Genomic DNA, 16588 nt, shown 5'->3' with positions numbered 1-16588 from the left:
GGAGAGGAGAGGAGAGGAGAGGAGAGGAGAGGAGAGGAGAGGAGAGGAGAGGAGAGGAGAGGAAGAAAAGAAAAGAAAAAAGAAAAGAAAAGAAAGAAAAGAAAGAAAAAAAGAAAAAAGGAAAGAAAAGAAAAGAAAAGAAAAGAAAAGAAAAGAAAAGAAAAGAAAAGAAAAGAAAAGAAAAGAAAAGAAAAGAAAAGAAAAAAGAGAAGAGAAGAGAAGAGAAGAGAAGAGAAGAGAAGAGAAGAGAAGAGAAGAGAAAAGAAAAGAAAAGAAAAGAAAAAAGAAAAGAAAAGAAAAGAAAAGAAAAGAAAAGAAAAGAAAAGAAGAAAAGAAAATGGGGATGGGGGAACAGCTAAGTTTGCCCAGCAGTCCAGCAATTACCAAGGAGTTTTTATCTCATCCTCTTGAAGCACATGGCAAGAGGCTTTGGTGAATCGAGGCCACGGGGGCAGCCAGGGATGGCTGGGTACTGCCCCTTCATAGTCGTGCCCGGGCGGTGGGAGATGTTCCCGCCGTGGAGTTTCTGCTGGGTGGGGCGAGCTGTGGGATGCGGGAAGCCAGTGATCCAGGGAAAGGCCATCCCGCAGCCCTTCGGCGGCGGTCCCTGCGGGAGGGCTCGGTGCTGCCGGGGCTGTGCTTGTGACCGCCCGCGCATCCCTCTCCTAGCGCATCCCTCTCCCGGCGCATCCCGCTCCCAGCGCATCCCTCTCCTAGCGCATCCCTCTCCCAGCGCATCCCGCTCCCCCGCACGTCGCTCCCACGCGCATCCCCGCGCACACGCCTTCCCGGCACCTTTTCCCCCGACACCCTCCCCCGCCGTCCCTCCGCCCAGCCCCGCGGCCCCTCCGGCACCGCCCGTCCCCGGGGCTGGATCCCCCGGCCGCCTCCCCCGCTCCCCCGCGGAGCCGCGCTCGGGCGCCGCCGTCTCCCCGCCCCGCCGCCGCCGCCATGGCGGAGCGGAGCCGCGGCGCTCGGCGGCGGCTGCTGCTGCTGCTGCTGCTGCTCCTGGCCGGCTCTGCCGCCAGCCCGGCGGAGGAGGGCGGCGGGCGGCGGGAGGCGGGCGGCGGGGAGCACGGCGAGGAGGCGGCGCGGCACGACTCCTCGTACGGAACCTTCGCCAGCGAGTTCTACGACCTGCGCTACCTCTCCGAGGAGGGTGCGGCGGCGGGGCCGGGCGGGCGGGCGGGCGATGGGGCCAGCGGGGCGCGGGGCCGGGAGGGAGAGCCGGGCGGGCGGGCGGGAGGCCGCGGGGGCGGCGGGCGTGAGGCGGCGGCGGGCGCGGTGTTCAGCACGAAGGCCAGCGCCCGCCGCCATCTTCCGCCGGCCGGGCGGCCTCAGCCGGCGCTGCAGCTCGGGCCGGGCGCAGGGGAGCCCCGGTGCTCTGCCCCGCTCTCCGCAGAGCCGCCGCCTCGCAGAGCCGCCTCCTCGGGCAGCGGCATCCCCCGGGCCGGGAGCCGGGGCCGGGCTGGTAGCCTTCCCGCAGAGCGGGGCCGCTCGGCGGCGCCTCGCTTTCCCCTATTGCACGGCTTTCCGGGCTGCTAGCGTGGAAAGGAGTCCTGCGGTGTGTGGGCTTCGAAAGGAGTCCTGCGGTGCGATGCCCTAAAGTGGCAAGAAACGGCGTGGTCGCGGGTTTTGGGGCGGGTATTTTTGAATTTACAAATGGCGGAATGTTAAAACTCCACTTTTGCGGCTAGGCTGCATTGAAAATAATTTGATCGATGGATTTGAAAATAAGTAGGAAGTGAGAAAATTGCATGTCCCGTGATGTGTGTTTCAGTGATGCACCTCTGCACACTGCTGTGACATTCTGTGAACTTACTGATGCTGGGTAACTTACCCGGCCCTTGGTACAGTTTGTGGAAATGACAGCAAACCTTCTCCTTTGCCATTGCCAGAAATCTAGGGAAGTGAATCAGGGCTCCCAATGCCCCGAGTTGTGTAGGTCAAAAGTTTGTGTGCTGATGCTGTAACTAACTGCAGTGTTCATTTCCTAGTCAGCAAAGCACTTTTCCTACTCAATGAGGCATTTTCAGAGGACTTTCTTGTTTCACAGCTAGCACTTTGGTTTTCAGCTGGCTAAGTAAAAGAACATCCTCTTAAAATATCTGGGCTTATGCAACAGACAACAGCTCCCACAAGCCAAGACAGACTAGGTTTGTTAGTAAGCATTTTCACTTTCTCTCTGGTACTATCATGCAGCAGACAGGGGATTGCTTGGAATCATAGCTCTGATTGTCTGGCTGTTCTGGCTCTGCCTTCATAAGTGGTTGCAGGCCATAACTCCAGGCAATTCCCTATTTTGATACTCTCTTACCTTTTACTGCAATGTGTGTTTTACTTTACTTCATAAAAGAGGATGTTTTACTTTCAGTGTCCATTCCTAGAGCTCTGCATCTGGTGCACTGCCTGAATTTATACCTAATGCTGTCATTTATGGCTGAGGAGTCCGTTCCCTTATGGATTTCCTGAGGGGACTATGAGTACACAAAGAGGTAGCTGAGTGGAGATCCTTAATTGTTAGTTGACTGCTCTAGTCCATGGTTCTGCTGCTTTACATTAAGTTTTGCCCTCCAGCATTCTTCTCCCTCTTTGGTGAATGAAGGAAACCTGAGAAAAGTTTAGTTTTCAGTTATTCGTGTTACTTTGGTACCTGGATCCAGGACCCTCTGAGCAGTGGATTGTGTATGAAACAAAGTAGTCATTCATCTGAACAGTTCAGTTATCAGCAAAGTAAATGCTACTGGAACACTTTCTCTTTAGTAGTATTGATTTTTAGTCCTTGTATTTTGTTTAGGAATTATTTATTCTAATTATACAGGTTACCCTTTCCCTACTGCTCCTCCTGTGGACCCATTTGCAAAAATCAGGGTGGATGACTGTGGAAAAACCAAGGGATGCTTCAGGTCAGTCTGAGATAAGAATGCAGATACCTTTATGTTTACAGATGCTGACTGATAATATCGGAGACTTTGGTTAGTGTTTCACAGTAATTTTAATAAATGTTGATTATTTAGGAACATGCTTTGTATGTTCTATACAAAGCTATATTATTTGAGGACCCTAGTTTATTTAAGAATACCTGTCATAGTCATGGACCTACAGTTCTTTCATGTTTCTTGCATTTTCATGAAGCACTTAAAAAAAACAGAGCAAGAAGGGCCAACAGTGTGTAGTATTGTGTTTGCTGTACTGTTTGAATACTCTACATTCTCATACTGAAGGAGTAATAATTGCAAACACTTAATTAATGCTACTTTATGTCCAGCAGAATATATGTTTTACTGCCATTATACCAAAACACATTCTTTTAGTTTTTTTCTTGCAAAACCTTAATTAAGTTCCATAGCAGGAAATTCCAAGGAAAAAGTGATGTATATTTCCAATTCCATTTAGGTATGGAAAACCTGGATGCAATGCGGAGACTTGTGACTACTTTCTAAGTTACCGTAGAATAGGAGCTGATGTTGAATTTGAGTTGAGTGCCGACACAGATGGCTGGGTGGCAGTGGGATTTTCCTCAGACAAGAAGATGGTAAGACATGTACAGTTAAAGAACTGTTGGCAATATACACACTTTGACATGCTAGGATATAAATGGTTTATATACATTTTTTTATTTGATTGGTGAGAAACAGAGCAAAAAGGTAAAACTGACTTGCTGAAGACAAAGCACCATTCAGGAGCCCCCCTGGGAGCACTGACACACAGAAAACTGGTTCATCCTTCCTAACATCTCCTTTCCCTTCTCTCTGAAATACTGTTGGGAACTCCAACAGTATTTCAGTTCAGTTCTGAATGTTTGAATGTCACTAGCCTTTTGCTTTTTTATTAGAAGAGCCCTCAGGGATAAGCTGATTCACATGGAAATGTCCTGTCGTGCTTTATGTCAGTGTAATTTGGGCAAAAGACACATCATAAACTGAATAGCAAATAATTTTATTCTTCAGTAAATTAGCTGACTTCCAGCAATATAAATTTTTATTTCACTGTTTAACTTGGGAAATTTTTGTGTCTGTTTCATAACTATGTGTTGTTCCAGGGAAGCCACGAATGTATGAGAAAATTACTCCTGCTAATTTAAAAATTTATGCTCTAGAAAGCAGTCTTGTTAACATTTCTTCTCTTCCTTCTGGATTTTTATTGGATTCTGTTTTATGCTTATTCTTGTATTTACTCTTCCATTCAAAAGGTCCACTTTTCATTGAGTTTCAGTGAGCAAAACAGAAGCATGTAATGTGTGGACTTTAAAAAACCTGGGCAATAGGTAGCTTATGCAACGATGTTTTGTCTGTGATCCTTGGTAAAATGTTTAGATTAAAGTGCAGTTTATAATACATGTACAGAAACACTCCTGAGTATATAAAACAATACTGGGCCTATGTCCTTAATCACAAGTCAAAGAAAGGACTGTTTCTTGTAGTGTTGAAAGTAGCAGTCTGAAAAAAATACAGGAATTAGACAGCGTGGGCTAGGACCCACAAACATGAATGTGAAGACTTGTGCTGACTTAACAGCATTTTTATCAGACCCAAAATGAGAACTAGAAAGAAAATGTGAGGACAGGTGCTTCTCAGTCATTACTATACATGTTTTAATATGACACTGAATAAACACAAGGAAGATAGAAGGTTTTTGTGTCATAAAGAACAGTTCATGTCAAAAGAAACAGTTTGCGGTTTTGATGTAAAGAACAGTTTCACTGCCACATTTTGGGAAGAGTTTAGAAGCCTGGCAATGCAGGTAATCAACAGGGTTTTCAAAGCAGCTCCTTTAAGTATTTGTCCCCAAGCTATCAGCTTGTGTTACCAGTTTGTAACTCTGAGGTACCTGCAGTGGACCCCAGAGTCTCACTGACCTCATCTCATCAGCCATTTGGAAAGCAGTGATTACCTTTTATCCCAGGCACACCAAGCAGTAGGTTAAGTCTGAGCTTCTGGTAAAAAGAATAAAGCAAGTGTAAAGTAAAAGGTTTGGCTTCCAAATTTGCTCCACGTATTATCTAATGCCCAGAAGTCAGCTGGGCTAAACCAGCTAGCATCTCTCTTCCTCTCTTGCTGCCGTGCTGACTTTGTCTTTTTCACAACTTCCAGGATGTTGTGGTGTCATGGGATGCACAGGCTTTGATGGTAAAGTGGCTCTGGGTCAAAACAGCTTAGCTGTGAGAAATGGGCTGTGCTTTGGAGGTCCTAATCAAAATGGTGTGGCCTGGATAGCTTCAGAAGTTCAGGAAAAAAACTATTTTGTGTCCTCAATAGATTTTTTTTTTAAGTCCTATGACCTATTTCTTTGTCTCAAATAATGTTATGCCTTTCTACTTGCAGGCTTTTGTGCCTTGGCAGGATTTTGTAATGTCATTCTGCTAACTGAGATTCAAAATGCTTTTTTCTTACCTTCTTAGTTTTTTCCTTCAGTGTAAAAACAGCTTTATTTTTGCCTCTTTGTACTTAAGAATGAGGGATTTGTGCTTAGATATATAAAAGTTAAACTTGGAAAATAAGTTATGGAGAGCAATGATAGTCTCAAGACAGAGGCTGGAAAGGTTGTCTGCAGCAGCTCCAAGGTGCAGAAACTGTTTTACCTGGTTGCCCCCTCTTTCCCCTCACTTTTGGCACATCTTTTACAAATGCACATAGCAATATTCCCATAGTGCTGAAATACACCCTTTTTCTCTCTTTTCGCTGTTACAAAAAACTGAGGGATGATCACATATCAGAGAGATGAGGATGGGAGGAATAAGGTCTGTGTTTAATACAACATTGATATCTTTGGCACTCATCCAGCTTGGATAGGAAGGCTTCTGTGAGATATACTCCTGAAGTTAGTGCTCATCCCTGAGTGATGCAGTTCTCTACCACTTTGTCAGTCACCTTGAGTAACTGTTCCAGCAACTGCTTCAGTATTTCAATGAGTGACCTCTACAAATAATTGGCTCCTTCTTCCTTCAGTCTGTTGGTTCTTTGGTGGCTCTTTATGCTAAGTGTAGAAGCACATATTGATTACTTTTTTACTTGTATCTTGTGGTATACTGTATTCTGTTATTACATATTGAACATTTATTAAAAGAGATAAAAGAGGGTTGAGAAATTATGTTCCCTTAAGCGAAAAGGAGAAGAGATTAGAAAAGACTTACTGTAATTGATGCTATTATTTTCTCATATGTAGTAGATTTATTTCCTCTGTCTCACTGAAGTATATTGGTTTTCTGCCCATGATTTGATGCAGTGGATTTTGTACACATCAAGGATTCAAGACTGCCACGTTTTATGAAGCAGTGTCCCAGAACTTCACAAATATCAAAAAAAGAAAACAGCCTTCCACAGATCAATTAATTACGTGATGTAAGGGTGATATCATATCTTAAAAATATGTTATATATGTTAAGTAAAATAACTCTTAGAAAGATCCAAAAGAGAATTCAGAGGTAGTAAGGATAAGTAAGTATTGCTACCCACTTACGTGCTTTTCAATCATATTGAAGACACCTGGTTCAGGGAACAAATATTTGTCTATATGTAAACTTAGAGAGAAGGAATGAGTGTCCCAGGTCTTGATTAGTTTTGAGTAATTAAAATTGTATACATAAATGAGGAAGTGTTTTATGACACTTTTGTTTTGTGTCTTCCAACTTTTTTTTTAACCTTGTAGGGAGGAGATGATGTCATGGCTTGTGTTCATGATGACAACGGAAGAGTCCGAATACACCACTTCTATAACGTTGGTCAGTGGGCTAAAGAAATCCAGAGGAATCCTGCCAGAGATGAGGAAGGGGTTTTTGAAAACAATCGTGTAACGTGTCGATTCAAGCGTCCTGTGTATGTTCCTCGAGAAGAAACCATCGTAGATTTGCACTTGAGTTGGTACTACCTGTTTGCTTGGGGTCCAGCAATCCAGGGTGAGTTGGTCTCTGTGTTAGCAACAGAACTGATGTGCCAAAATTGATAAATGTCTTTCAATTACATGATTCTTACTAGACTCACCCCCCCCCCCCATTTTTTTAAATGAACTAAAATTCTGGCAGCATGAGGCTTAAATATAGATTAAAAAAAAAGACTGAAGTGCAACATGTCATGTTTTCTTGGCTATATATCTACTATACCCACTTCCCAAAGCTGAATTTAGAAGAGCTTCATAACTAGAAGTTCTTAATTCCTTTGAAGAATGTTTGTTGTTTGCTTGAATTTCATTTGTTTCATTCAGAAGTTTAATTTCAGAAAGCAAAGAAACGAGCCTACTCCCTAACAGTGTAGTATTGCATGCTTCTGTAGGTTTGAAAACTTCCTGTCTGCCTCCTGTTTCTTTGGTAGACATATAGAAAAAATTACATCTGACATTATTTCTTTCTGTCCTTACCTGTTAAAGGTTCAATAACTCGTCATGATATAGACTCTCCACCCGTATCAGAGCGTGTTGTCAGTATTTACAAGTATGAAGATATTTTCATGCCTTCAGCTGCCTATCAGACCTTCTCTTCTCCATTCTGCTTGCTCCTCATTGTTGCACTGACCTTCTATTTATTGATGGGAACCCCATGACCAATGGAAAATAGCAAGAATTTGGCAGTGGAAGTTTCTCAGGATGGACGGCTCTATGGATGGACAATGCATTTTTCTATTGGAATTTATATCACATCACCATCCTCATCTAGCTGCTTTTGAACATAGTTAGCTTCTCAGAAGAGTGAAATAATCATCTCCTTTGAGTGGCAGAGTGGTGACAAATCATTTAAGAATAATCAGTGAACATATAGGAGAATATTTTCAGTGTTGTGATTACTTGCTTAAAGAAAATGAGACTTTTGTAAAATCAATGTGTGTGTGTGTGTATGTGTGTTTGGGAGGGGTGCCTGTATGTGTGTTTAGGTGAATTTAGTGATGGACATCTTATCAAACAACAAAATTGCCTTCCAAATTGCTTCCAAAGAGCAATTTTGGGAAAACACTGTAATGCTGTTTGGTACTTCTGGAGCAGAGAGCACAACTCCAAGTGCAGGTTCTGATCTTAAGATCGGCATACCAACACAGCAGTACAAATTCTGCCCTTCAGTGGTCAGTTCTCCCTATTTCTTTTTTTTCTTATTTTTTCTGTATTTATCAAAGTGTGCTTGCTGTGGTACTTTCCAAAACTAAACTTGCATATTCAAGCATTAGCATGATTTCTTTTTCAATGGAAAAGAGGTGATTAATGTCTTTATTGTGATTCAACAGCCTTTTTGAAAGAAATGGCTACTTCTTTTAAGAGATATAAAGTAATTTAAACAAGGGGAAGGGAGAATATAGCAATATAAATTCTCCATACATAGGAAAATCAGGTATAAGACATGCAGAATATAAAAGTTCCCAACAAGCCATAAGATGTCCTCCTAATAGACTAAATCAATTTTCTCTTTTTATGAAAAAACCAGTCATTTTGACATGTAAATATATTTTTAAGTAATTGTGCAGTAGTATGAAGTAATCTCTTTTTCTGTTTTGTGCCACAATATCCTGTTCATGTTAAAGGTGACTGTGGGCAGCTAGTGTTACCTTACAAAGAAATAGAAATATAAATGAGATTATTTGTAAGGAAAGACAGGGATTAATAAGAAGAGCAGTATCTTTTGTTCATTAAACCACTGCTAAAATATATTTATTGTGGAAAAAGATAAGCTAAAAAGGAAACACACTAAACTTTTTATTACCAATAAACAGTAGAAGAGGAATGCTAAATATTACGGAGATGAAAAGTGTCAAAATGCATTTATGAGCCACAGAATATTGTAAAAACTTTGAGTGGAGAATTTCTGTTCTTCACGTAATAGGAAGTGTATGACGTGTACATGCAGCAGTCAAATGTGCTTAGGACAGATTACTCATTCACTTTCCTACTTACACTAAAATTCTACTTAAGTAGAATTAAAATCTAAATAGTGCCAAAGTTTTATTGAATGTGGTACACTTGAGGACTCTCTAACATAGAATCTGATAAGGTATATGTAATGCAACTCCTTTCTATCCTCATTGCTGCATGGAGTATGAAATGATTAACTAGCTTGGCTGGGTTTGCATTATTCACAGATTGAGGTTTGTAGACAAAGATTTTTTAGGCTCAGAATTCTTCAAAGCTATGCTTAAGGTATATGAATTAGATTGAAGATGTACTTATCTTCATAACAAACACTTTATCCCTGTTTCAAAAGAAAGATTGATTAATATTTTATATTTTCATTGATGTCTTTAAGGATTTGTTCACTTATAATTACTGTCGCTGTTGAGCAGCTAGCAGAGTAATGAATGCATCGGTTCTCAGTGGCAAGAAGGAATGACCTTTATTGTTTTGATTTCATCACATTTATAGAGTTCTCAAAAGTCACCCAGATTGGTCAGTCAGAAGCCTTCCCCCAGGCCTGATTGGCCAGGCCTGCACTGCCCAAGTTCTGGGACACTGTTCCAAAACATCCAAACTTTATCTTTATTTACAAAACACAAGAAAACCTCTCATGGGAAAAACTGTGCTAGCCACAAATTACTGGACTAGAGTTCAGGAGAAGGAGGAGAAATTCAGAAAGAACTTTAAAAGTGCATACAGTAGCTTTATTTAGTATAAATTACTTCTCTCAGGTTGGTTAACTCACTCATCACCTGATCAAGTATAGGTAGAGAACACCTAATAAGGTCGCTTTGGCCCACAGCAGCTGTGTCCTTTAGCCTTAAGATTGTCTGGAGCAGATAAGCAGAAACCTGGATGATGAGTTTTACATTCAGCAAACAGGTGAGGTGAAGAAATCATTAGGGTAAATTCTTTCTCCTTTGTGCTAATTTGTAGGCAGCTGAGATACTGCAGTTCTTTCTCAGAGCCTGAGGGTCGCTTTAGTTTATGGCTTGGTATTTACTGTTTCAGCTATTTAACTGATTACCCCCTAAAGGGCTAATGTAATAATTTAAAGGTACTGAACTAGGATAGAAACCCAGTTTGGCTCCTTCTTTCTTTAATAGAGCTCTGGATTTAGGATAGCCTGGTTGGACTTGAGCACATAGGTGTGTTATAGATGACAATAATAATACCAAGATAAAATTGTGTGACAGCTGTCAATCTGCTTTCTACATATATGAAGTCAGATGTGTTTAAAGTTCAGGATTTAAAGCAAGAGCAAAGTATTTCACTTTTTTTTATTCCTTTTTCAGATTACTTGTCAGCGTACTCTGTTTTTGTTCATCATATTTTTCTCTTGTTGAAGTACTAGCAGAAATGTGCACTTCTAAAAAAGCTTTCACCTAAGCTTCACAGTACTTAATTAGCCTAATAAAGTGTTTCTGATCAAAAGGGAGGAAATAAAAGGCCACAAGAAGCAGCAAAACAATCTATTATCTGGCATTTAAATGGACAGCTGAATTTAGCACTGAGTTTATCTAAGAGTTGCTCTTCTCAGTGGAAAAATCAGGAATATGGAATTCAAGTTGACAAAGAAAGAAGGTATGAGTATATAGAAATTGTTAGTTGGGACAAAATCTGAGGAGAAAAAGGTTGTAAGGGAAACGTGGTGTGTAAGTTTGTATGATACCTGGTAAGTCAACATTTCAGTGGGCATAGTAACTTGTCAAGGAGGGTATTATGGTTTTCACATGTTTTGTCTTTTTTTTCTTTTTATCATTGAAAAGCAGGATTTATCCTTGTTATACAAAGTTACTATAAAGTAATAGTCTTCCAAGTAATTTTTAAGTGATTATGGCACTTAATTTTTTTTGTTTTATTATTTTTTTCTAATTTACTCTTACCAACAAAAAACTAGAAGACAGGGCCTGCTTTGGAAAAGGAGGCAGACATTTCCCTCTCCAAATAATTTTTCACTTCTTTAGTGTGATTGCTACCAAACGACTGTTAACACATTTCTAAGGTGCTTTAATTTTAAGAATTGCTTGCTGCACAGTGACTTAATACAGAGGCATAGAATTTAGAGAGGGCATATTTAGAGAGAGTATGGTGTTGTTTGGAAGTTTAACTGTGATTATGAATTAGAAAGATTTTTTGTGGTTTTTGTTTTTTTAATTTCATTTTTCTTTGCTGGTATCAAATAATTTATGTGTATTTTTAGGTATAGGTGAGATGCGAATTGATTTCCCCCCCTCAAAAAAAAAAAAAAAAAGCATCTAGCTGATTTGATAATGTCATTTGATACAGGGTGATGCTGTCTTCTATTACTATAAGGGATATATTTTGGGTTTGAAAGAGAACATATTGATGAGAAATTTTGGGCTCTTTCTGTGACCTCATACTTCTTGACTGCTTTTGCAATACTTGGATAGCAAGAAAATAAACACCTGTGGCCACCCTAATCCGAAGAAACCCCTGGTTTGGGTTAAATGATGTTTGTTAAAGCTGTGTTTGGCATTGACTTTGCCAGTCTTCAACACAGGTATTAGAGAATGATTGGATTGTGGTGCACATCTGCATGCCACCCAGGCAGTGGTCATGAAGCTTGCTTGAGGCACCAGATCTTGGGTCTGAACCAAAAAAGGAGCCCAGCAACTGCCTAAAGTACTAAATATCTACTCAGTTACTTCCCAGTTGCTGCTATAACTAATAACTGCTGTAAGTTTAAGGGAAGACACAGGTTTTGTTTTGGGGTTTTTTTTCTGTCTTCGCCTTGCTTCCTTATCCCTCCAATGTACCAGACATTTACAAAAAAGAAAATTATTCTTGTTTAAGAGAACAGACCTCTGTCTGCTCTTTCAGGTCTTTTCTGGGTCCATTGGAAGTTTGTACCCTCCAGTACTCTAGAGGCAGAATTAAAGTTTATATTTTGTAACTTTATTAGCATTTAAATGGCATTTTGTGACTTTGTTGTTTCATTGGTTTGCCACACTGTTGTGTAGCAGGTGTACTTTCCCCCACTCTCCTCTTGTTTTAACATCTCCACATAATTTCCCCAAAGTAAAGTATTTGGTAATAGCTTTACAAGAAGGAAATATGTATTTCAGAGAATTACAAAAGGTCTAATATCAGTTATTTTCAGAGGTAACTATTGTAAGTGTTAGTGTTTTAGACAAAATATTACTCTGTGTAGAGCCTTAGATTGATGATAGAATCAGAAATTCATTTAAATATTACAGTGTTCAGTGCTTCATGGAGCTATGGATGGGCATATTTTACATGAATTAGTATGATCCCTTTCAACCCTGACTCCACAGCATGTAATGAAACTGGCAAAGCAGTTTGCTTGAATGCTACACTGTGAGGCATTAGTGACTCCAAACAGTTTGGAACAGAAGAATGGAGAGACTGGTAGGATGGATGAATGACAAGGAAAGGCTAATGGTTTTGGCATACTTTCTATTTTTGTATAAGTTCACATGTGGCAGTGCCTGTCTGGCACTCTTTTATCCAAGGAAATATTACTTGATGTGATGGGGAGGAACAGAGTTTGACTTGAATGAGATTTTGGCTTTTAGGCAGGTCCCAGCTGTTTAAGGGCTGATGTGGGCATCAGGTCAGACCATGCCACAAGATGTCCTCTGCTGTCAAGCTCCAAGGTAAGAGCTGGAGGCTGGATCTGGCCTTCAGAGGTACAAAAACCCATCAAGACTCCAGAGGCAATAGTGGCAGTCAGCTGCAGCAGGGAGTACCTGCTCAGTTTGTAGAATGGCCAGTGAGCAGGTACTCCTTCCTGGCTGCAGTCTGAGAATCAAAAAATGGGGGCTCTAAATCTTATCTTACCAGCTTTGTACATTGGCTCCTTTAGTTAAAATTTCATTATCAGTATTTCTGTAGCAGTGTGTTTGGGCAGCTCTCCCTCAACCTGCCCAGGCTAGATATGGATCTAACTGGAAGATTTTAATGAAAATGTCAAGTCCCTGTGTATAAAACTTAATAAAAAAGAAAATAATTTTTTTAACCATATGTCAACTTTTTACATTTTTTTCTTACCTAGTTATTTATATGAAATTTGTATGTTGAGGTACCTGAATTTTGCAAATACAGAGTAAGATCTAGGTAAGCCTTTTCTAAACATTTTTTATTAATATGAAATAATCACTTAGGTAACTTTTTTTTTTTCTATTTTCACCGTAGGTTTGATAAAGTTATTCATGCTTGAACATGGTTATTTAACTTACCTAATTTGGGCTCAGATAGTGAGGCAAAAGCAGTGCAGTTTTGAAATGTCAGAGCGGATGTGTGCAGCTTGTGCAGTTGATAGGTGTGAAAATGCCGACTTAAAAGACATTACTTGCTTTGAAAATCTGTGTTATGTCTTGGCAATAGCAATGAATCTGCTGTAAAGAAAGGGGCAGATTTTTTTTCCCTTGTATTACTAAGTATTTTGAATAGCACTCATAGACTTTTAGTCTATATCTCAGGGTGGAAGGGACCCATCAGGATCTTAGAGTCCAACACCTTGCTTCTCACAGGACTGGCTGTGAGGAGCACATATGACTAGGAGTATCATCCAGATGCTCCCTGAACTCTGACAGGCTTGGTGCCATGACTGCTTCCTTGTGGAGCCAGTTCCAGCCACCAGCCACCCTCTCAGAGAAGAACCTTTTCCTGAGGTCCCATCTGAACTTCCCCTGACACAGTTCCATAGTCATTCACAACTGTTGCTTTCGCCCTCTTTCTGTGTTCTTATCTAAGTAGGAACATTTTTCAGAACCAACATGAGGTTGGAATAATTGCAGGACTTCACAACCTGTATCTTAGAACAGCTGCTGTATCCACATGGTCTGATCTGCAATTAGAGGCTATTTAGGAATATCCTTACAAGATTAACCTTTATGTGGCATTCTTAAGAAATTTTCTGTAAAGGTGTTGTACTCTTTATAGACTAGAACATTACAGAATTACCAGTACTCTTCTGAGCTGTTTCTAAATGATTCTTAAATTCATATTTGCATTTTTAAAGAAGTAATTGGATTTTTCAGAAGGGCTGAGCAGCTGCAAATCTTTTATGGCTCCAATGCTTACTCAGGAAAGCGAACATTTTATGGTAACTAGTGATTTAGCTTCATATCTCTCTTACTTTTTATGTCATTCAGTTCAATTTCCTAAGGTGGTATTGGTAGAAGACTAAATAAATGAGAAATTCACTTAGGCTTTGTGCCAAGGAATAAAAATATTCCTGCTGATTTTTCACAACAGGGATCTGTATGGTTTAGATTAATGAAAAATATTCTTCACAGAATTAATATTGAGGCAATGTGATTTTGCTGAAGGTATTTGAGTCTGCATGTAAAGTCTGAGAATTATACAAGATTATACCAGAGAGTCTAAAGACAAGAGGCTAGATTCTGCTCTGCAGACAAGACAAAACACAGAACCCTACGTGTTCCCTGACTCCTAGCTGATTTTGATGAGACACAATAAGCCAGGAAAATATATATAAACCTGTGATATTACATTTGTGGGGATTATGTTTGCAGTTCTTATACACACTCACACACCTTCCTTCACTTTCTTCAGTACAAAAATTAGCCTCACAGTCTTAGACTTATTACAGTGTTATTTTTGCTTTGTCTTCCCAAACAAACTGAAAAAAGGATAAATTCAATAAGTCAAGAGAATGTTGTCATAATATAGTATTACGGTAATAGGGAAGGAAGAACAGATGCCACAGTTAAACCTAGGAAAAAAAATTGTTATTTAACTCCAGAATATGGCATCTGCTTCTGACAGCTCACATATAAAGCAATGGGTTTTCAGTTTTTTATCTTAGGTGATATGAAATGAATGATAAATATTGAAATATAAAATAACTACCACAATATATCTTTGTAAAGCTGGAATTATCATGCAAGTCTTGACAAAGAGATTCATAGATGAAATTCCAAACCTATTAACTCATTAGAAAAATGAAATTATGGGACCATGACATTTGTGTATGATGTCCCCAGCCTTTATTTAGGCAAATATATTTTGTTAGCATATTGTGTTCTGTTTAGGTTAAAACAGATGCCTAGTATGCCTTGGTATTTCTGATTTATATATCCTGAGGTCTGGTTTGCTTTAACCTCTTTGCAAATAAGCAGGCTCTCATAACTGTGTGAACTCTTGCCTCTTGTTTCATATTACGTGAAGTGTAATGGTTGAACCTGAAATGTCATCTCTACCTTTTGACTTTGTTCAGCATTCTCAAGACTAATATACAGATAAAACATACAAATAAGCAACTTGTAACTATAGTGTTAAGTGGTGTTCTGCATTCTTTATGCCAGGATTTGTTCTGTATGCTGATACCCAGCAGCCATATGAAGTCAATGTGCATTTGGTTGGGTAGGAGAGCAGAACGGAGGTTTTGTAGTCCAGAAGAATTTGCCAAACTTCTTTGTATTTAGGCTCTAGTTTTTTCAGCAAAAATAACACTGGGTGAATAGATAATGAAATTACAGTGACCTACAGGACTACTTTACAATCAGTGCATGCCCTAAAGTATTGCTTTGTAACATCTGTTTTATACTAAATGTTGGTGTTCAAGTGAGCCTTGTTAGCTATTTGACAGTGACAGACAACAATATTTATAAAACTGTTGCAATAAATGCCTTTTTAGTCTAAGAAAATGTGTGGTATGGCATTTATGAAGGGGGGAAAAAAGAGTAGGAGGTTAAAGAAGTCTCTGCTGCTGCCACTTGTGTTAATTATTCATTACCATGCCATGGACTTGAATTTAGCTTGACTAATTCCATTTTAGTCGGTGAGGCTGGTCACAGTAGCAAATTAACAGATGTAAGAAGACCACCTTTTTTTTTTCACCATACCAGTCTCAATGAAGCTGTAAGTAAATGTGACCATCTCTATTTTAGCAAAGTATTAACCCAATTTTTCCTTGCTATAAGTATGTGGAATTTAGAGGTTCCTGGGGTGACCTCTATGCCGTGCTTTTGTAACTTATTTGATACAAATATGATCAAGTTACAATATTACAAATTTGGGTGTTCTTTACCTACTGTCATCACTGCCCTGTTCCTTGGACAGAGTGGCTCCTGAAGCAGCCAGAACAGGCTTTTGCAGAAAAGAAGAAAATTACATTATATTAGAATGGCAACAGAGAGGAGGAAGTGTCGTGGTACGCAGCAAAGAAAAGCAGCTGTAGAACTCTCAAACAGGGGTGCTTCTATTTCTGAGATCTCTCAGGTTTGAGCAGGTATTTTAGCTCCTCACTGGTGGACTGAGAAGAGTTGGCTCAGGGCAACAAGAAATGTATTGCTTTTACACTGTGTGGTCTGTTGTGCTCATAGTATTGCAAGCCTGTAGCTGCAGGCTGCAAGAAAGGATGGATCTTCTGTGTATCAGATACTTGTGCTCTGTCCAATCAGCAGAGGAATTACATATACCCAAGAGAATTAAATAGATTTAAATTATAGTCCATTTATCTTGCAGTATGCAACTGCTGATGGATTGGTGAGGAATTTGTCACAAACCTGATGAATCCAAAACATTCTCCCATTACTTAGATCTCTATATCCAACTGCTGTCCAACTACTGATAGCACACAGCTATCATGCGGGATAAACCTTCAAGATAGTGCTCTGAATTTTGTCCATCCACAGGTTCTACTGGTACTGTTTTGCATGCCTTTTCCAGAGACTGAACATATTTGTGTTGGTGCTATTGACTGCTC

At 40.0% G+C, this 16588-nt stretch overlaps 1 protein-coding gene across 1 annotated transcript; it reads left to right on the top strand.

Annotated features, from left to right (window-relative positions):
• Window positions 1-913: 913 nt before the first annotated feature.
• Window positions 914-9237, top strand: FRRS1L (ferric chelate reductase 1 like). Its single transcript, XM_085052257.1, has 5 exons — window positions 914-1159; window positions 2822-2906; window positions 3397-3535; window positions 6649-6895; window positions 7363-9237. The coding sequence occupies exons 1-5, from the start codon at window positions 952-954 to the stop codon at window positions 7533-7535; spliced, it is 852 nt and encodes a 283-aa protein (XP_084908383.1). The 5' UTR covers window positions 914-951; the 3' UTR covers window positions 7536-9237.
• The last annotated feature ends 7351 nt before the right edge of the window (window positions 9238-16588 follow it).

The sequence above is a fragment of the Lichenostomus cassidix genome, chromosome 2 (genome assembly GCF_008360975.1).
Source record: "Lichenostomus cassidix isolate B80296 chromosome 2, HeHo_3.0, whole genome shotgun sequence".
NCBI classification, from domain to species: Eukaryota; Metazoa; Chordata; class Aves; order Passeriformes; family Meliphagidae; genus Lichenostomus; species Lichenostomus cassidix.
This window is presented reverse-complemented; position numbering and strand designations above follow the sequence as displayed.